Genomic DNA, 20,984 nt, shown 5'->3' on the forward strand with positions numbered 1-20,984 from the left:
TCCGACTGGGAGCGGGCATGCGCCAAGCACGCTGTGACACCAGGTTCGAATCTCACTGGGGGCCTCAGGCTTTCCCTGTTCCGTAGTGTTCTAGCTCCTCTAAGCTTCAAATCCTCCAAGTCCTCCTCCTCACTGACGTTTTGTTCAACTTTTCCTTCGTTGTCTGTTTCAGTCCCCTCGCTCTCAGTCCCCACTTGTTTGTCCAGTTCCATGTCTGAACTTACTTGCTTCTTCTTCTGCTGGTGATATATTAGGACTTTTGAGGCCTTACTCAGGCTTTTCACATGTTTTCCTGCTGACTGGTTCAGTGCTCTTCTCGACCTCTGTGATTTTGACTCTCCCAAACGCGGCTTGTGCGCATACTTATTCTTCACAGCAGTCGCCATTTGGAACGCTTGACCTGCGAGATTTTTCAATTCATCCATTTTACCCACGCCGTATGATATCCTGTCCTCTAGCCGTCGAATCCTGCCCTCCAATTCCTTATCCTCCTCGACAGCATATGGGGAGAGCACCACATCCCCCTCTATACGGATCATCCGCCCCACATTGTCTCTCGGCTCACTTTTTCCTCCTCCTTTGGTATGTGGAGCCCCTCGTTCTCCGTTTCCACCCTCGTGCCCTCTCTCGCTCCGACGACCTTCTTGATTGCCCCTGGTCCCATGCCCCTCCTGCTCCTCTATTTCCTCCAGTTCCTTGTCTTTTTGCTTGTGCACCATCGGCCGTGACCCTGGCCTCGGGGTGCTAGTGCTGGGGGGAATCTCCCTGTGCTCCGGCCACCCCGGAGTGCGGGTCCAGTTTTTCATATACTCCTGTAGTTCCCTGTCCCTCTCCTTGTTGCCTACCTGTGGGAGGTCCAGCCGTGGGCTTTCGCTCTCTATCCTCATATTCGGCAGCTCCTTCTTCCATTTTGATACTTTCTCCAACCTCCCGCATGCGATGCCTCATTCTTTGGTATCCGGTGAATGTTCCCTGTATGTCCACCTCAGTTTCCTTCCATTCATCTTCTCTGTCTTCCAGGTCTTGCATCATGTAGAGCCCGGCGGGTGGGGCACTTCCGACAGGTCTCACTGGAGGGTGGTACTGAGGATTATATGAGGGCGGGGCCTCGGCCAATTCCTCCTGAATGGCTTCTTTTATCTTTTTTCCTAGGCTTGCTTCCCTTTCTTCTTTCTTCCGTATCACCGCCTCTGCTCGTTCTCTCTGCCGCCTATCCTTCTCCTTCTCTTCTTTCCCTGCTTCCACAAACCAGTCCACTATCTTCTCTGTCTTCACACATTTCTCCCTCACTCTCAAGCCTTTTTTCTGTTCATTCCATACAGCTAATCTCTCTTTCATTATCTGGCATAGCTGTTCATCAAAAGTACCTTCCTCGGGCCATTTCCACTCACCACTTGTCTTCTCACTCCATTTTTTACAATAATGTCTAATGTCCTTCTCATCTGTACAGTGTTTGCTTATCACCCTCTCTATCGGGCTCATCTTTTTCTTACATTCAGCCATAACTCTGGTCGTGTCTCACACCTCTCAGCCCTTAGAGTCGGTCGCACACACCCCCTAAATCCACTAAGTTATGCCTCACAGCCAAATGTTTTCCTCCTGACTTGTCCTGTTGTTCCCGCCTGCTTAGCCTATCTCGTACCGATTTATGCCCGCTTTTCCCTTCCGTCGGTACTTGGCCCAGCCAGCCTCCCTAGGGACTCACATACACTCAGAGTACATACATTCAATTTACTTATGATGATTAATTAATTAAGTTAAATGATTCAATTACTCTTATAAGTTTTAAGTTTAACTTTAGGTAATTCCACAGCCTCACACAACAGACAATTCTTACATGTTTACAATATTCTTAGACATAATATTTACCTATTCAACATTACCCAATTTTGGGTAATTAAACAAAAATTAAATTGTATTATTATTTGTCATTTAACTGAACAACGCCTTCATAATTTATGGAATATAAATGAAAAGGTCCCAATGGACTGACTCCCTGATTTCTCAACAATTTTGTTATATATTACTGGTCTGGAAGTTCTTATTCACCCAATGGGCAGTCTGACAGATGCCTAAAATATTTTTAAAAAAAACAACAAAAAAAATTTTTTGTTTTTTTTTGTTTACAATTCTTGCATGCTCCTCCAGTTTTTAAAACAGCAGTTATTGATACCAATAAAGTTATAATACACACAGTCACACCCGACTCACAGAAAATCCATATCAGATAAAAAACATTAAAACAAATTTAAAAACAAAAATCTCACACTGTTCTATATTAGTCAGCTCAATCTGAAGTGCGCACACACACACATTTTTCTTCTTTTCCTTTTTTCCTTTCCACACAGAAGACAGGCCTGCTTGCGCAGATAAGAACAGATAGGAACACACATACACCCCTTTCTATTAACAACGTCGGCACACTCATATACACATTGTGTCACACACTCTCTTACAGATGTTTAGTTATTACATACACACCATTGTGGTCTCAGAATATAAAACGCCTTCACACCAGCTCCGTATGTATGAAGCTTACAGTCACATAAATTAAATACAACTTTTTCAAAAAAAAAAAAAAAAAAAAAATTATTATTATTCTCCCTTTTTTTTTCTCCCTTTTTTTTCTCCCTTTTTTCTTTTTCCCTAAATCTTATCAAGCATCAAATGTATGGAGCTCTTGTTCAGAGCACTAACTTACACGCTCTCACACCACACTCATATTCTAAGCACATATATTTTAAGCACACACATTTGTTAGTACATATTCCATTCATACACCGGGCATGCTGTATTGCACGACCCGGACCTGGGCCCAGGATTTATTCCCCTCTCTATCCAGCCCTGGAATCTAATCTATCTATCTTTTATCTAATCCTTTTCCAGCGGTATTAGGGGTCCCCACCAATGCAGCCGCCACTAGACTGCTAGTCTAGTCTAGTAGCCGGTATCTGGGGTCTGAGGCCTCATTTTCCACCTGCTTTCTATCCCAGCCCTGGAGTATTTCTCTATTTCTCTTTTTTCTACCTTTTTTCCCTTCCTCCAGCGGTATTGCAGGACTTTCACTCACACAACACATATACCATTTCTTTATTACAATTATAAAAAGTACATTCTACAATCTACACATCTCTTACCTCTTCTCACTCACTCAAGGTTCTTTTGGAGACCCACTTAGTCTTTCTTCCCACCCCGGGGCTTCTCAATCGTAACAACAGACCACTAAAACAGAGCTTTGAAATAACAGGCGTCTGCAATGCCTTTTCCTATACGGCCTGTCTGTTGCTTAGAGAGCGAAGTCCCACGGGAGAGATTCCAGACATATAGATCTTAGCCCAGTCCCATCTGGGGTGCCAAATGTTGGCTCGAATTTAGCCTATTACCCAAAAACATTTAAAACTCAACTTAGAAGCCAATACTCACATCTACCTCTGAGCCCAGTTGGAGATAGAAAAAATACACCAGCCTTGAGTGAGAAGAAGCAAGGGTCCAGCTTTATTGTTCCATTCCACCACACGAGATCCACACCGATGAGAATTCTCAAAAGTGATCCCAATACCCTGAGCTTAAGCTCCAGTATTTATACTGTATTTACACACTAGATAACCCATAGGTTTCCAGAAAAGGCCTATTTCACTTACCCATAGAATTGAAACCAGGGGTTTTAATTTACACATAAAATAAGAACCCAGGCATTTCCAAAAACCCAGGAAACAAAAACCCAGAGTTTCTAGTTACCTAGGTTGTCAAAAACCAGGACTCTCATTTACCTAGGTAGTCAGAAACCAGGATTCTCAATTCCCTAGGTAAAAAAATGACGTAGGCAAGACGACTAAACAACCGGGAGGGACCTTGGTCTTATCGTTAAATAGAGGGGGGGGGGCAGTTTCACCCAGCCACCCTTATAACTGGCTTTCTTCATGGTTCTCTAAAAATTAAGGCTTTCCTTGTGAGACGAGAATCTTCACCACCTGAATCATGAGTAAGTTATATTTTCCTTTTTTTTCCTGTATTTCTCGTTTATAATTTATTTTCATATTTGCACTATATTTCTTAGTTTATATATATTTATACTACTTGAAAAGCGGTTTACTGTACTTCCAACTTCTTAATATCATTACAGTTCTACTGTCCTGCATATCCTACTATTCTGTTTTTTATAGAGCTTCTCTATTACTATAAGATTTTATTAAAGTTATTCATGTGTGTGTATGTATGTTGTGTCTACTTGCCCGCCCTTGACTGTACGAGTGTGTGTGTGTGTGTGTGTGTGTTTTTAGCACTCCTCAGCTTGTACACTTCTTTTTGACTTTTTTTTGACTATTACTGCTCTTAAATTGCTCGTAATTCCAATCTGTCAATGTCCGCCTAATCCCGCTTCTATGTGTCTAGGTGCCCGTTATTTCCTTCTTCTCCCTTATGTTTATTTTATGACATTTTTTATCCACAACACACCTCAGACTACAAACATGGCAAACACAAACTACAACTCTGAACCAACACACAGACATTGTTAACCTTCTCCAGAATACTAATCAGACAAACCCGTTACCAATGAACCCACTACATTAGAGAAGGAAATACTGGATGTGAAGTGTATTAGTGCTAGTGTGTGTGAATAGACTATCAGTTTAGATACTGACCCTGAACACTACTAACATGCAGTGCTTTCTTGGGGTGGTGATGAAGTTGGAGTTGAACCGGTAAGAAAGATATTAGAGAGAGGCTTCCTTACACTCCTGAGTATGTTCAATTAGAACCTGCACCAAACTCACCTGATTCAAGTCATCAGCTAATTACGCGGCCTGCACGAGCTGAGGTGGGTGTTTAGAGCAGATAAAACACCAAATGTGTTAGATAAGAGTTCAGAGCCTGTGTTCTAGACACATGATTTAGAGTGGAGACTTAGGCTTATACCTGAGCTTTGGAGATATTCTGATTATAGGTTTCAGTGTGGAAGTGACTGAAGTTAAGGAGAGGAACTGAAAATAAAATTATAGTATTTCTGAGTAAACAGAATAAGGCTATATTAGTGTTATGGGGGAAAAAATAAGCTTGTAGCAGTGCTGATGAAATACATGTACATGTCAAAAACTGCTAGAATGCTTTTTGGCCACAGCTGCTGTAAACCCACCCACATCCTAGAGATGAAACTGTTCTGTAATGAGGGATGGGCTAAAATTCCTCCAACCTGACGTGCAGGACTGATCAACAGTTACCGGAAACGTTTGTTTGCAGTTGTTGCTGCACACCGAGGTCATACCAGATACTGAAAGCAAAGGTTCACATACTTTTGCCACACACAGGTATGAAATATTGGGTCATTTTCATCAATACATAAATGACCATGTGTAATATTTTTGTCTGGATCCTTTAATTAGGTTCTCTTTATCTACTTTTAATACTTGTGTGAAAATCTTATGATGTTTTAGGCCCTGGTAATGAAGATGTATAGAAGGTTCTAAAGGGTTCACAAACTTTTAAGCACCACTGTAAGTGGGATGTAAGGTCATAGCAGAAGAGCTCTTCCGCAAACACTACTGATGTGACCGTGGACCATGGGGTCTTAAGCCTAGACGAATCGCGTCCAAAAGACCACGCCTTAGCTCTGTCTTCAGCTGGAAATGGTTAGATGTCTCCGGCAGAGCTGGTTAAGCGAAAGGCACTTGAGTCTCACAACAGCCCATTTGTCGCACCCATGCCAGATTTCTTGTTGTCTGGTGGAATGACCTGGTCACCTTCTTACCACAAATGGGTATACCACTAGCTTGGCCTAGGGTAGTGTGGCTGAGTGGTCCAAGGTGCTGGCTTTCGGCTCCAGTCTTTTCGGGGGTGTGAGTTCAAATCCCACCACTGCCAGGGTAGTTAGCTTATGGTGGGTGATGTCTTGTCTCCAAAGGCTTTATGCAGGTTTTTCTCCCATGCTTTCATGCTATACACCATGTAGCATGCTGCCTCACGAACGTCCCAATTCATACCCCCTTTTTCCACAGTTGTTGTGTATATCCAGGTAAGAATAAAAGTTACATTTCCATCCATCCATCTTCTATACCGCTTAATCCTTTTCAGGGTCATGGGTAAAAGTTATATTTTCCAAAGAAATTTAACTCGCTGAGATGGGCAGTCCATAGGTAGTCGGTACCTAGCCGCCCAGGGACTGGATTGCATTGCGACGGCTCAACTAGGGAATTGTCCCGTTCTGTGAGACCTTTGGGCCGTCTCACCGCATCGTCACCCTTCAGTTTATATGACGGCACCGCTCGTACCTGAAGACTTGACTAAAATCTATTTGAGAAGCAGTCATCTAGTCAGCTAACATTAAAACCTAATTTGCATAGTTTTCGTTAAAAGCAGCGGGCCTCGGACAAGGTGGCCGAGAGGTTAAGGCGATGGACAGTTAACCTGTTGTGCTCTGCACGTGCGGGTTTGAATCCCATCCTCGTTGCAAACTTGTTATTTTGCCTCCTCTTTACAACAATGGCTGGCTTTGTTGCAACAATGTCTGTCTCACATCTACAAGGCCTACAAACGGAAAGCTTTGTACAGGTCCCTGAGCTAGCACTAGAGAGAGTGGAGAAATGTGAAAAGCCAGCACTGTGGCTACACATTTTGCAACCGTGTGCTGTATTTCAATGCTTTTTGGCCACAGCTGCTGTAAGGCTCTTGCGTCTCTGGCGGTCCGTCAACGCAGAACGCATTCCGCAGTGCAGACGACAGTGGCAGAGAACCTGCACCGACACCTCTTTTTTGCTCCACTTTTTTGCTTTGGGATGTAATTTCATATGCGTGAACTATGTCAGCAAGAGGTTAAGGTGATGAACTGCCAATCTGCTGGGCACAGCCCATGTGGGTTTGGATCCTATTTTTCTTGTAAAGACCTTACTTAAGCGCATTCTGTAAAGGAAACGTGCATGGTGCAGACATTGTTGGCGTCTGCATGAGCAGTTAGTCTGAAGGGGAAATTAGGGTCAGGTGTTTTCAATCAACGGGATGACAATCAGGTGTGAGTGAGCACCCTGTCTTATTTGTAGAACAGGGATCTATCAAAGTCTGATCTTCACAACACATGTTTGTGGAAGTGTATCATGGTATGAAAAAAAGGAAATTTGTGAGGATCTCAGAAAAAGTTATTGATGCTCATCAGGTTGGAAAAGTTAAAAAAAAAAAAATCTCTAAAGTGTTTGGACTCCACCAATCCACAGTCAGACAGATTGTGTTCGAATGAAGGAAATTCACGAGCATGGTTACCCTCCCCAAGCGTGGTCAACCAACAAAGATCACTCCAAGAGCAAGACATGTAATTGTCCATGAGGTCACAACGGATCCCAGGGTAACTTCTAAGCAACTAAAGACCTCTCTCGCATTGGCAAATGTTAATGTTCATGAGTCCACCATAATGAGTACACTGAACAACAATGGAGTGCATGGCAGGATTGCAAGGAGAAAGCCACTGCTTTCCATAAAGAACATTGCTTCCCGCATGCAGTTTGCTAAAGATCACATGGACAAGGCTACTGGAAAAAATGTCTTGTGGACAGGTGAGACCAAATTAGAACTTTTTGGTTTAAATGAGAAGGGTTCTGTTTGGTGGAAGGAAAACACTGCATTCCAGCATAAGACCCGTATCCCATTTCTGAAAAATGGTGGTGGTAGCATTACAGTTTGGGCCTGTTTCGCTGCATCTGGGCCAGGACGGCTTGCCATCATTGATGGAACAATGAGTTCTTATGTACATCAGCCTCGTTCAACTGGTAGAGGAGGAGGTGTTGGACTCATCCATAGTCAAAATCTAGTCGTTACACAAAAACCTAAGCATAAATTTAATTCTTTTGAAATTCTTTATACCAGTATAAGTTATGTAGCCACAAAAAATAAGTCAATTCCTCTAATTATTATTTACAGACCCCCAGGGCCATATACTGAATTTCTTAGTGAATTTGCAGACTTTGTCTCAAACCTGGTTGTGTCTGTAGACAAAGCATTAATCGTCGGAGACTTTAATATTCATTTTGATAACCTGGAAGACCCTCTAAGAATAGCGGTTGTGTCCATCTTAGATTCAGTAGGGATTAATCAGAACGTAATCGGGCCTACTCATAATGGTGGCCACACTCTTGACCTCATACTAACATACGGACTAAGTATAGAAAATATTATCATTTTTCCGCAGTCTGAAGTTGTCTCAGACCATTATCTTATCTCGTTCATAATACGTATTGATCATAATATTTCCACCTCGTCTCGCTACCGCGTAAAACGTACCTACACATCAGCTACTGCACCGAGCTTCATAAATAACCTCGCAGAAACATCAATTAGGTTTGGATCACCGTCAGATCACACAGAACTCGATCAGGCGACTGAAAGCTTGGAGTCAACACTCGGCTACACGCTAGATAGAGTGGCTCCACTCAAAAGGAAAATAATTAGAGAAAAAAAATTAGCACCCTGGTATAACGATCAAACGCGAACCTTAAAACAGACAACTCGACAATTAGAACGTAAATGGCGTCAAACCAAACTGGTGATATTTCAAACAGCATGGAAGGAGAGCCTACTGAAATATAGGAAATCTCTTGCCGATGCTAGAAAAATCTATTTCTCCACCTTAATAGGAGACAACAAAACAATTCTAGACTCCTTTTCAACACAGTAGCAAAATTAACTAGGAATAAAACCACTACAGAGAGAAACACTCAATCATTACATAGCAGTGAAGATTTCATGAAATTTTTCAATGATAAGGTTGAAAATATTAGACGTGAAATACAGGCCATTAAATTAAAACTGGACAGTACTGTAACAAACCCATTACATGACAATGTAGCAATATCAGATCAATGTTTAGAGTGTTTTGCTCCGCTTAGAGAGACCGAACTAGCTTCATTAATCTCTTCAGCCAATTCATCAACTTGCATACTAGATCCCGTACCTACATGTTTGTTTAAACAGATTGGTCCAGGAGTAAATGAGCCACTTCTAAATATAATCAATTGTTCCCTAAGCAGTGGCTATGTACCTAAATCACTTAAATTAGCAGTTATTAAACCCTTGATTAAAAAACCTGATCTTGACCCGTCTCAATTGTCCAACTATAGACCAATATCAAATCTCCCCTTCATCTCTAAGATTTTAGAAAAGGTTGTAGCAAAGCAGTTACGCTCGTACTTAGATAGGAATAACATTCATGAAATATATCAGTCAGGATTTAGACCTCATCATAGCACAGAGACAGCGTTAGTTAAAGTAGTAAATGACCTTCTACTGACTTACGATCAGGGTTGTGTCTCGCTGCTTGTGTTACTCGACCTTAGTGCAGCTTTTGATACTATAGATCACACTATTCTCCTTGATTAGAAAATGTTGTTGGTATTAAGGGAACAGTCCTCTCCTGGCTCAGGTCTTATCTCACCGATCGTTATCAGTTCGTAGATGTAAATGGTGAATTCTCCATGCGTACTGAGGTTACTTTTGGAGTTCCACAGGGTTCTGTTTTAGGCCCACTGCTCTTTACTTTATATATGCTACCCCTAGGTCAAATTATTCGTAAAGATGGAATTAGCTTCCACTGTTATGCTGATGATACACAGTTGTATGTTTCAGCGAAGCCAGAGGACAGACATAAGCTTAGTAAAGTTGAGGATTGTGTAAAGGACATTAGACATTGGATGTTAATTAACTTCCTTCTGCTTAATTCTGATAACACAGAAATACTTTTATTAGGCCCACGTGTAGCTAGAAGTATTCTTTCTGATCACATGGTTACTCTGGATGGTCTTTCTGTTTCATCATGTGCAGCAGTTAAAGACCTTGGAGTGATTATTGACTCCAGCCTATCATTTGATGCTCATGTAGATAATATTACTAGGATAGCCTTCTTTCATCTCAGAAATATTTCTAAAATAAGAAACATATTGTCACTACATGATGCGGAAATACTAGTTCATGCATTCGTCACCTCTAGATTAGATTATTGTAATGCCATACTGTCTGGATGTTCCAGTAGGAATATAAATAAGCTCCAATTAGTCCAGAATGCAGCTGCTAGAGTCCTAACTAGAACTAGAAGATACGACCATATCACACCGGTATTATCAATACTGCATTGGCTCCCAGTAAAATCTCGCATTAATTATAAAATACTCTTATTAACCTATAAAGCACTAAATGGTCTCGCGCCACAATATCTAAGCGACCTTTTGGTTTTATATGATCCGCCACGCCTACTTAGATCAAAAGATGCAGGCTATCTGACGGTACCTCGAATAGTGAAGGCTACAGCAGGGGGAAGAGCTTTCTCTTATAGGGCCCCACAGTTATGGAACAGTCTTCCTATTAGTGTTCGGGACTCAGACACAGTCTCAGTGTTTAAGTCTAAGCTTAAAACGTATTTGTTTACTCAAGCCTACCCTGACTAGATTCTGTTCTACTTTCTCCCTCTCTCCTTTCGCCGAGCCCCACATGAATTTATGGAGATACTAGAGATCCAGATCCTTTCTGCCTCTGGATGGAGCTCAAATCTTCTTTAATTACAGTCTGCTGGGACTACGGCTGCTCCTAATGCCATACAGACTTCATATAAATCCATAATGAACTTTTTCACACTATCTGTTGTTACTCAGATGAGGATGGGTTCCTTCTGAGTCGGGTTCCTCTCAAGGTTTCTTCCTCTTAAAACATCTTAGGGAGTTTTTCCTTGCCACCGTCGCCACTCAATAGCTTGCTCAGTTGGGATAAATTCACACCTTTAATATCTGTATACCATGTTGATATTTCTGTAAAGCTGCTTTGAGACAATGTCTATTGTAAAAAGCACTATACAAATAATTTTTATTTTTTTTTTAAATTGTTGTGCACCCATGTAACATTTTTTTAATAAACCTGTTTGCAATTGTTTATCCATGAGAGCAGAGTATTTTTGTGAATTTTTTGAACAAAAGGTTTTATTCTTTGCTCATATTTACCAAGGGTGCCAATATTAGTGGAGGACACTGTACATGTTGTCACTCTCGGGTGGAAACCTCATATGACAAACTGTTACTTTTCAGGAAATAAAACCCTGTATTTTGTGCAGTGAACTGTTACAGTTGATATTGTGGCTGTACATTAAAAAATGTTACTTTAAATGACATTAATGTTAGATTTTTTAAAAAAAGCCTTTACAGACTTGGTGTTTACTGATGAAAGAAAATGCTGTATTTATTCAAAGCAACCAGTTCTTTATGTACCTTCAAGATCACTGTTTACGTTCAGCTCTGCTATGTGGCACATCAATCCTTCAACATGTAGGTGCAGTGGAGTTATGAGGCTTTACCAAAAGTTTTAGAGATTGAGATTTAGTCACAAACACTTTTTAATACTTTTCATTGGTTAAATATTTGTGAAACCCACAGTTAAATGTAAAGGGTGACCAATAGCATTGTTTTATAAAGAACTTAAAGAAGGAAAAATGACCCAATCTGGAGATGCTAGGTTTCCATGTGACAGTGACATTATACAGATGGGTGAGAAATTAAAGGGAAAATTAACAGTATCTTAATAAACAGTGTTAAACCACCATGTGTTCCCAGGACAGCTTCAATGTGCCTTGGCATTGATTCTAGAAGTCTCTGGAATTGTACTGCTGGAATGGTACACTATTGTTCCAAAAGATCATCATTTGCTGTCTTGATAATGATGAAGACATCACATAGACATAACACATTGGTCTAAAATCTCCCATAGATGTTCAACTGGGTTGAGATCAGGTCAGGCCATGACATATCCTTCACATCATTAACCATTCATTGACCCCTTGTGCCCTATGGATGGTGCATTGTCCGTTTGTAACAGGATAGAAATGCTTCATCATAGGAAAAAAGGTGATCACTCAAAACCACTTTATATTGATGTGCAGTGACCATTTCCTTTAAGGGGATAAGTGGACCCAAACCATGACAGAAAAATGCCCTCACCCCTAACTCCTTTCTTAAGGGTGTTCCTTTAATTTGCCACCTATCTGTACAACAATTATGAAAAACATGGCTTCATTTTTATTCAATAGATATTTATAAATTAATGTGTAAAACTAAATCCAGTGACTGTCCTAAACATCTGGGGACCTTATGCAAAACTTTATGAAGGGGCCCCTGTCACTGTGCCCATATAATAATTTTATTTATTTATTTTTACAAATCGCACAAGATCTGGTCTGTTAGTCACACCAGTTCATGTGTGTGTGCATAATGTGTGTACATGTATGTGTGAGTTGACAGCAATTTGATTGACAGCAGTGGTTCTTGAGGCACAGTTGTTCAAAATAAGGAGATCTACAATTTGATGTAAAGAATTTGTGTTTGTGGGAAACATCACATGATATAAAATCCACACACAAAACAAAATGTGATGGTGCCTCCCAGTGACCGTTTGAGTTCAAATTCAGCACAGACCTCTGGGGTCAAGAGTCAAACCGCTCCACTGAGTTTTGTTACGATTGGCCTCTATAAACCTTGTCTAATCGCTGATTATATTAATCTATCATGAATAGATTTATTTATTATAAATATAGAAATTTGCCCCGCTGCTTTGTTTACAGATGCAGAGAGAACCATGTGTTTGAAATTCAGCTTGGACCTCGTACACAAATTGCTGAAGTCTGATACGCTACAGGTTTGTTACCACAGGAATAAGATGCTTTATAAAATAAATCTATATATGTACAAGTTTTTATTTTAATTATTTTATAGATGAATCTTTAGTTGTTTGTTTATAAACAAATTTTACAATGATGTCTTTCCTTCCCATCGCTATTGACCAAACTGTTTTTCCACTTATCTTGGTTAAGCCTTAAAGTCATGTCATTTCCATGAATACAGGTTTGTCTTAGTTTTATTCTGTGCTTTAATATAACTGGTCACTGCTTTGTTTTTTCTTTTGCAGTCTTGTTGCATTTACAGAGAGGCTCTTTTGTTGACTATTACAAAAATATTAGGCATCATTTTATATTTTCTATACAGTGTATATATTTAATACAGCATAAACGACTCTACTAACTTTATGATCTATTGAATGCACTTGTTTATGGATTTGTTTCGTGTGTGTGTGTGTGTGTAGGAGGAGCTACAGACGAGGGGAGAGAGCTTCACCTCGAAGCTGCAGTATCAGCGGTCAGCCACAGAGAACGTGTTCATGACTTTTCAGCTGGACTGCCCCAAGCTGCTGAAGCTCACGGGACTGCCCGGCCGTCTCATCGCGTCTCTGTTCGAGCACAGCTCAGTGGTGGAGCGCGTGAAGAGTCCTGCTGGACAGACCTCCCCTGGTGAGAGTAAATCTGACCATGCAGACCCTAAGCACCAATACTCAAGCAATCATGCACCATTTTGATTGCAACTTGAATATTTATTAAGATGTACAATAGCCTCTTTTTTAATGGTTATACTCATGAAAGTGTGGACTCATGAAAGGTTAGGGTTGATGTACTGATGTTGCTGGTCATTTAGAATCATGATGTGCCTAAATTTCAGCAAGCAAGGCATGGTTCTGGAAAGTCTGGAGAAAGTACGGAATTTTTTTTCATGGTGTAGATCAAGATGTGAATTTTTTGCTGTCAAACTCGGAGCACTGAAGCTTTACTTTTCCTTATTGTCTGTTCAAATGCAGCCTCCGTAAGTAATGTAAGAATCGAATAATTGCTCAAGCCAAAAAAAAAGTTTCCTATTTCATTGAGAACCATGCAGCCCTTAGTAGAGCTCGACTGCGTCCCTTGCAGGAGCGGCTGAGAACTGTCCGATGTCATTATGCAGCACGAGAGTGACCTCTAGAGGAGAAATAAAAACTCATTCTTGTTATTTGAAGTGTTTTTTAATTCATTTTGGACATCTCTATTTTTATTTGTTATTTGGAGTGTGAAGGGAAATTCTCTTATCATGTACTCTTATATTATGAACTGCTATCAAATACCTATGATGAATGTATTCGTTTAATTACCTTGTATTCATTTAATAACCTCCTTAAATAAGCTGATCAACTGCTATCCTTGGTTATATTATGTATTTCCATGTCAACATGACACAGGACTTATTTTGTATTATGACTATGTGCTGTGTGTTTTCTTTAAATCTGTCTCACACCTGGACCAGTAGAAACGCACTGCTTCTTATCAATGTGTATAAATACTTTTGTTTTGGATGAAATAAACCAGAAGTCTCTGTGAACATTCGTGTGTGTGTGTGTGTGTGTGTGTGTGTGTGTGTGTGTGTGTGTGTGTTCATTTGGACTCTCCAGGCCTGAACTCTGCGGTAAACCACACTTTCTAGCTCATAGCAGCACAGAACTAAAAGTTAATAGAAGTAATGGTAGAACAGGCTGATAGGGCTGATGGAGATCTGAAGACATAAATATGAGATTCCTGAGATACTTGGAAATCTAACAGAGTGCTACATTAAATTAACATTTATTAATAGTTAATATATTATATTTCATTTTAAAATGTGCAGTACATTTTCATGGTTCAGTCAGTACTTTATTTTTGTAATAAAGTTCAGGAATATTTTACTTTGAGTGTTTTCATTCAGTATCAGTTTTACAAAACTTCTGCCTGACTTGGTTACTTGTATCAGTAAAATCCACTATCGGTCGACCCCTAGCCCTAGGGTGTATAACAAAAGGCTGCTTTAAACAGTTCTTAACAACAGCATTTACTCATCACATGTTTTCTGTGCCACTTTTGTTTGCCTGACCAGACATTCACGCAGTGGCTAAAGAGATCGCACCCATTAACGGTGTTGACCTTCTCAAGATCCGTAATATCCTTCTAGAGAAGTGGCTTTGCACACCAGGGCAGACAAATGGCAAGGTAAGAGGTTTTCAAACACACGCAGTTACTTTAAATGTTGGCTGAAGACTGAGGAATAATTCTCAAAGCATCTTATCAAACAAAGCAACTAAATCTTTAAAACCCCCATAAAGGCACAGATTATTGAGCGATTATTAGTACCAGTGTTTGTCACTACAGGACCTCCAGTACCAGGACTCTGTGACTGATCTTACTGAGGATCCTAATCTCATGAGGTGAACTAAAAACTCCTCCATTATACTTCACAGCTCTTTTTCCCATCAGAGAAAAGTGTTTTCTATGCACATTTCTTTTCTTCTGTTTTTCAGAGTGGTGTATTTGCTGCAGATGCACTCCATGGATATGAGGCACGTCTGCTCAGTCCCATCCTGAGTGCAGAGACACAGGTAAATTATATAGCTGTAGCTTCAGCATGTATATGATTTCTTCCCATTTTATACAGTATTAGTATAATTTAAAGGGCCAGTGGGTATAATCAAAGCTCTAAATTTTACATGTACAATAACACTGTAATTATTATTTATAACTCCTTCACCCTACCTTCCCTCCAAGCCCATATACATGTATACCTGCCTCCTACAATTTCTGATGGACAGAAGTTTATCGTCATGTTCATTTGCAACAAATCTTTCATTTACTGGATGAATGAATGTCAGCATTCATTCATACGCCTCGTCCCATATGAGGAAAGTATATCTGGAAAACTAAGCGTTAAGTATCGGACTTGACACATTATACTGGTGTGTAAAACCTAACACTAACTTTTTTTTAAAGAAAAACAAAGTACACAATGATTTAATACATTAATACTAAATAACGTTATCTGTATATAGTTACACTTCATATAACTTATGTTTGGGGCTGCAGCGACTAGTCTGAATAATCAGTAGACTTCCTGTAGAAGTCCCTGTAGAAGTTATTACAATAAAAACGATAATGTTCAGAATGAGCACATTAGTCTGTCTTTTTTTGTTGTTGTTGTTCTTTTCTCAGCTGTTGGGAAGATCCGGTCTCAGACTGACCTTTGAACACCGCAGCTGTGCGCTGCTCTGCCTCATTCACCTTGTAGACACCTTGTTATTTTATAATCAATATTTGTCTCTACTGTATGTGTGTATGCTGCGCGTCTAGTAGCAGATTTGTGTTTGGAGTACGAGGTTCTACGCTATCAAGCGATAAGATTTTATTTTGAAAAACACTGGATACTGGTAATATGTGTACAGCAAACAGCAAAATATTTTATTTATATCTGCAGAAATATGACCTAAAACACCATCAGATTTTCACACAAGTCCAAAAGTAGATAAAAAGAACCCAGTTAAACAAATGAGACAAAAAGATTGTACTTGTTCATTTATTTATTAAGGAAAATGATCCAATATTACAAATCTGATAGTGGCAAAAGTATGTGAACATCTAGGATCAGCAGTTAATCTTAAAGTGAAATTAGAGTCAGGTGTCTTCAATCAATGGGATGACGAAGAACAGGGATCTGTAAGAGTCTGATCTTCACAACATGTTTGTGGAAGTGTATCATGGCATGAAGAAAAGGAGATTTCTGAGGATCTCAGAAAAAGGGTTGTTAATGCTGATCAGTCTGGAAAAGGTTACAAAACCATCTCTAAAGAGTTTGGACTCCACCAATACACAGACAGTTAGTTTGTGTACAAACGGAGGAAATTCATGACCATTGTTACCCTCCCCTGCAGTAGGGTCCAATAAAGATCTCCCCAAAATGAAGATATTTAATAGACTGCGAGGTCACAAAGGAACCCAGGGTAATTTCTAAGCAGCTAAAGGCCCCCTCACATTGGCTAATATTCTTGAGTCTACCATCAGGAGAACACTGAACAACAATGGTGTACATGGCAGGGTTGCAAGGAGAAAGCCAGTGGTCTCAAAAAGAAGAGTGCTGACCTTCCGCAGTCTGCTAAAGATCATGTGGACAAAACAGAAGGATGTTGGAAAAATGTTTTGTGGATGGATGAGACAAAAATAGAATTTTTAGTTTAAATGAGAAGCGTTATGATTGGAGAAAGGAAAACACTGAATTCCAGCACAAGAACCTCACCCCATCTGTGAAACATGCTGGTGGTAGTATCATGGTTTGGGCCTGTTTTGCTACATCTGGACCAGGATGGCGATTTCTAAAGGGAAATATCAGGATATCTGTCTGTGAACTGAATCTCAAGAGAAAGTGGGTCATGCAGCAAGACAATAACCCTGAGCACACGTGTCATTCCAAAGAATGATTAAAGAAGAATAAAGTTAATGTTCTGGAATGGCCAAGTCAAAGTCCTGACCTTAATACAGTAGAAATGTTGTGGAAGAACCTGAAGCAAGCAGTTCATGTGAGGAAACCCACCAACATCCTAGAGTTGAAGCTGTTCTGGACTGAGGAACGGGATAAAAATCCTCCAAGTCGATGTGCAGGACTGATCAACAGTTACCCCAAACGTTTATCTGCAGTTATTAATGCACAGGGAGCTCACAACGCTTACTGAAAGCAACGGTTCACATACTTTTACCCCTCACAGATATGTAATACTGGATCATTTTTCTCAATAAATAACTGAGCAAGTATAATATTAATATATATTATTATTGTTATATATTATTATAATATACCAGAGCTTGATGCAGAGCGAGCACTTTCGGCCCCTCATGAAGCATTTGGTGTTAAAGGATCGGTCTGATCAGGTGGAGGAGATCGTTAACTACCTGAACAATCAGATCAAGCAAGTTGTTCCTAAATATCACAGTTTTCATGCCGACCTCACAGTTTTTAAGTTAGACTTTGTTCCAGACTGCTTAAATGATAGCTCATTTAAAAGCAATTAATCACACTACTTTTTGAGAAACAGGATATTTTATGAGCACCAACATGTTTTCATTTCACAAAAAACTTTAGATAAAGCTTTATAAATGTCTCAGATTTGGCATCATGCATCTCTGAGATTACAACAGTCAGTAGAATATCAATAACATTCTATTTCATGATAATAATAAAACATTAATTCACATCAGTTTCATTTCTATAAATCACTTCTAACAATAGACATTGCTAGAAAGCAGCTTTACAGAAATCCAGAGAGGGCAAGAGTGTGAGGTGGTGTGCGAAGGGGAGAGAGTGAAAGAACCCTTGGAGAGAGAGAGAATCCTAGGTGAGATGGAGAGTGAGAGAGAGAGAGAACCCTAGGTGAGGGAGAGAAAACCTTTGGAGAGAGAGAGAGAGAGAGAGAGAGAGAGAGAGAAAGAGTGAGAATCCTAGGTGAGACAGAGAGTGAGAGAATCCTAGGTGAGACAGAGAGTGAGAGAATCCTAGGTGAGACAGAGAGTGAGAGAATCCTAGGTGAGACAGAGTGAGAGAGAGAGAGAGAACCCTAGGTGAGAGAGAGAAAACCCTTGGAGAGAGGGAGAGAGAGAGAATCCTAGGTGAGACAGGGGGAGAGAGAATCCTAGGTGAGACAGAGGGAGAGAGAATCCTAGGTGAGACAGAGGGAGAGAGAGAAAACCCTTGGATGGACTGGAAATATCCTTTAATACCAAAGATTAAAACATTTTTCCCCCTCATAGACTAATCAATTAAGCATCATGTTTCAGCACATCACATTATCACTAAAAAAACCTCAAATAAATATGTAACTATTTCCGTTATAATCAACATCACAAATACATTGATTTACACCCCATTTCTGTTTAAATGTTTCAAGGTCATTAACCAACTTGCAGTAAGTATTCAGTTCTTAGTGGTGATCTTATTAAACCCCTGAGGGCTGAGTCAACTTCACAAGGCTCATTGTCACACAGTTTCTCTTTACATGACAGCCAAAAACACCATCGTACACCAAATACACCATCGTACACCAAATACACCATCGTACACCAAATACACGGTATCAAGACTTTACATTTTACACACTGACTGTGTAACAGTTTCATGACTTTCAGCAGATCAACTGAGTTACATTTTCTCTCTCTCTCTGTCTGTCTGTCTGTCTGTCTGTAAGTGTGTGTAGGAGATGTGTGTATATAGAGATCCAGACAGAACACTTGCCCCAGTTGTTGAGGATGGTGTCGGCCGTTACGCTGCAGCTCGGACTGCAACACTGTCTGTGCCTCTGCTCCAAAGTCCAACCTCCGCTCATCCCCCCGTCGTCCTCCTGTCCAGTGACCACACGCCAGGTCAGTGCACCACATACACACATCACACACACACACACACACAGTCTGCGTGAAGTCATCACGCAGTAATGAGATGCTGGAAATTTCACTCACACTGTAAGTCACACAAAATGACAAGAATAAGAAAGAAAAGCAGTAAACAGTATGAATTATAAACAGTGACAATGATCAGATTGTTTGTTTAGTACACTAGTTTCTAATACTTTCTTTGACTTCTTACTATGATCTTGTATACTTTTTAAATAATTTTTTACCCTACCTCTCTTTCTCTCTCTCTCTCTTGTCTCTCTCTCTCCTTCTCTCCTGTCTCTCTCTCTCTCTCTCTCTCTCTCTCCCACGGCCCGGTTATGTCTTGATGTCCCGGTCAGCGAGGACATGTTTGAGGACAGGGAAAATCCCTCCACAGTTTGTTCTCCAGAGAGCAGCTTTACAGATTTTGTTCAGTACGAGGAGGCGGAGTCTGATGACCATGCCCCTCTCCAGTACGATCCTAAACTCCAGCCTGGTTCTCTGGTGCTCCTGTGATGCAGCACTGCCTCGGGCACTTCCAGCACTTTCTGTGCAGACTGGTGGAGCTCTACATCACCCAGTTGGGGGGGGGTCTAACCAGGGGGAGGCGGAGTTAACAGAGAGGTTGTGTGTATTTGAACAGAAGGAGTGCGTGTCTGCGTTCACGGCTGCCAAAATGATTTTATTTAACCAGTGCATATTAAACAGAACATACTCTCACATTTGCATGTTATTGTTTATTTGAAAGTTTTCTGATGATTATTCTGGATTTACTTTTTTATGTAATATTACTGATTTATTTATTATTTGCTGTTTATTATTACTAATTACAATGTATGATTACTTATAAATTAATATCAACATCAACAATAATAATAGTTAATATTAATATGATTATTAATGACGTGTGTGTGGTGATGATGATGTCAGACAGCGGCGGTGTGACTCCGCCTCCTCGGTGGCTCGAGTCTCTGATGAACATCTGTTTCTCTGAGCTGGACTTCAGCATCCGCGCCGTCGCTGTCTCCCTCCTCATGGACCTGGTGGGTCTGACGCATTCCGTCGCCATGGTGACAGCAGAACGGGTGGGCGTGGCTGACTCCGCCCAGCCGATGAGCCCGAGCCAGGGTCGTGTTGCCGTGGTGATCAGGCCGCCACTCACACAGGGGATGTTAAAGCACATCGCTGACAAAACTGACTTCTTCAAGGTGAAACGTTAATCTGTCTTCATTTCTTTCATCCCTCTCTCTCTTTTCTCCTTCCTCTCTTTCCTTTTTTCTTTATCTTCTCTCTTCCTCTTCTTTTCCAGGGTTTCTCCTGATTTTTAGTAATTGTGTCCTACCTTTTTATTCCCCTACCATAATTTCTTTCTCTTTCATATTTATCATTTTTATTGTTCCTTTTTTGCTCTTTCTTTCTCTCCATTATTTTTTACATTTCTTTTCTTCTCACTTTTTTGTTTCGAACTTTTTCTGTCAGTCCCTCATGTAGTGTGTTTGTCTTTCTCTTTTTGTTTTCCCTCTTGATTTCTGCTTTTCATTCTTTCTATTTAATTTTCATTCATATCTCTCTCATTCTCTCTCATTCTCTCTCTCATCCTCTCTCTGTATCATTCTCTCTCATCATCTCTATCTCTCACTCACACACACAAATTCTCTCTGCATCATTCTCTCTCATCATCTCTCTCTCTCTCATCCTCTCTCACACATACATATTCTCTCTCTATCATTCTCTCTCTCCCATACACACACATTCTGTGTCTCTCCTTTTCCTTTACTCTGTCATTATTTTGTGTCCTTTTTTCCTAAGCCATGTTTTTTTTCTTGTTTGATTGTAGTGTAATTGAACCTGGTGTTTATAGTATTATCCGAGAGTCCATTGCTGTGGATCTGCTGGTATTAATGCTGCACTCTGTTGTACTCGAGCTCTGAAAGTACAGAACCAGTTTTCCGGCGTT

The 20,984-nt window shown here is 40.3% G+C and overlaps 2 protein-coding genes across 5 annotated transcripts in view; one reads left to right on the forward strand and one right to left on the reverse strand.

Annotated features, from left to right (window-relative positions):
• The window catches only part of LOC124626708 (kinetochore-associated protein 1), a 45,641-nt gene extending 24,798 nt beyond the window's left edge, over positions 1 to 20,843 (forward strand). For 2 of the 4 annotated variants that reach the window (XM_053684392.1, XM_053684393.1), the window contains 6 exons: positions 12,575 to 12,648; positions 13,093 to 13,297; positions 14,721 to 14,833; positions 14,993 to 15,048; positions 15,142 to 15,219; positions 18,844 to 19,260. In XM_053684392.1, coding sequence (XP_053540367.1) covers positions 12,589 to 12,648; positions 13,093 to 13,297; positions 14,721 to 14,833; positions 14,993 to 15,048; positions 15,142 to 15,205 — 498 coding nt within the window. In that variant the 5' untranslated portion in view covers positions 12,575 to 12,588 and the 3' untranslated portion in view covers positions 15,206 to 15,219; positions 18,844 to 19,260. Of the gene's footprint in view, positions 1 to 3,537; positions 3,983 to 12,574; positions 12,649 to 13,092; positions 13,298 to 14,720; positions 14,834 to 14,992; positions 15,049 to 15,141; positions 15,220 to 18,843; positions 19,261 to 19,386 lie in introns of those variants that run through there. The other 2 variants (XR_008397358.1, XM_053684391.1) reach the window with 2 other exon arrangements.
• LOC128628682 (kelch-like protein 10) overlaps positions 1 to 20,984 on the reverse strand; it is a 230,100-nt gene that overhangs the window by 206,339 nt on the left and 2,777 nt on the right. The window lies entirely within an intron of this gene.

The sequence above is a fragment of the Ictalurus punctatus genome, chromosome 12 (genome assembly GCF_001660625.3).
Source record: "Ictalurus punctatus breed USDA103 chromosome 12, Coco_2.0, whole genome shotgun sequence".
Taxonomy (NCBI): Eukaryota; Metazoa; Chordata; class Actinopteri; order Siluriformes; family Ictaluridae; genus Ictalurus; species Ictalurus punctatus.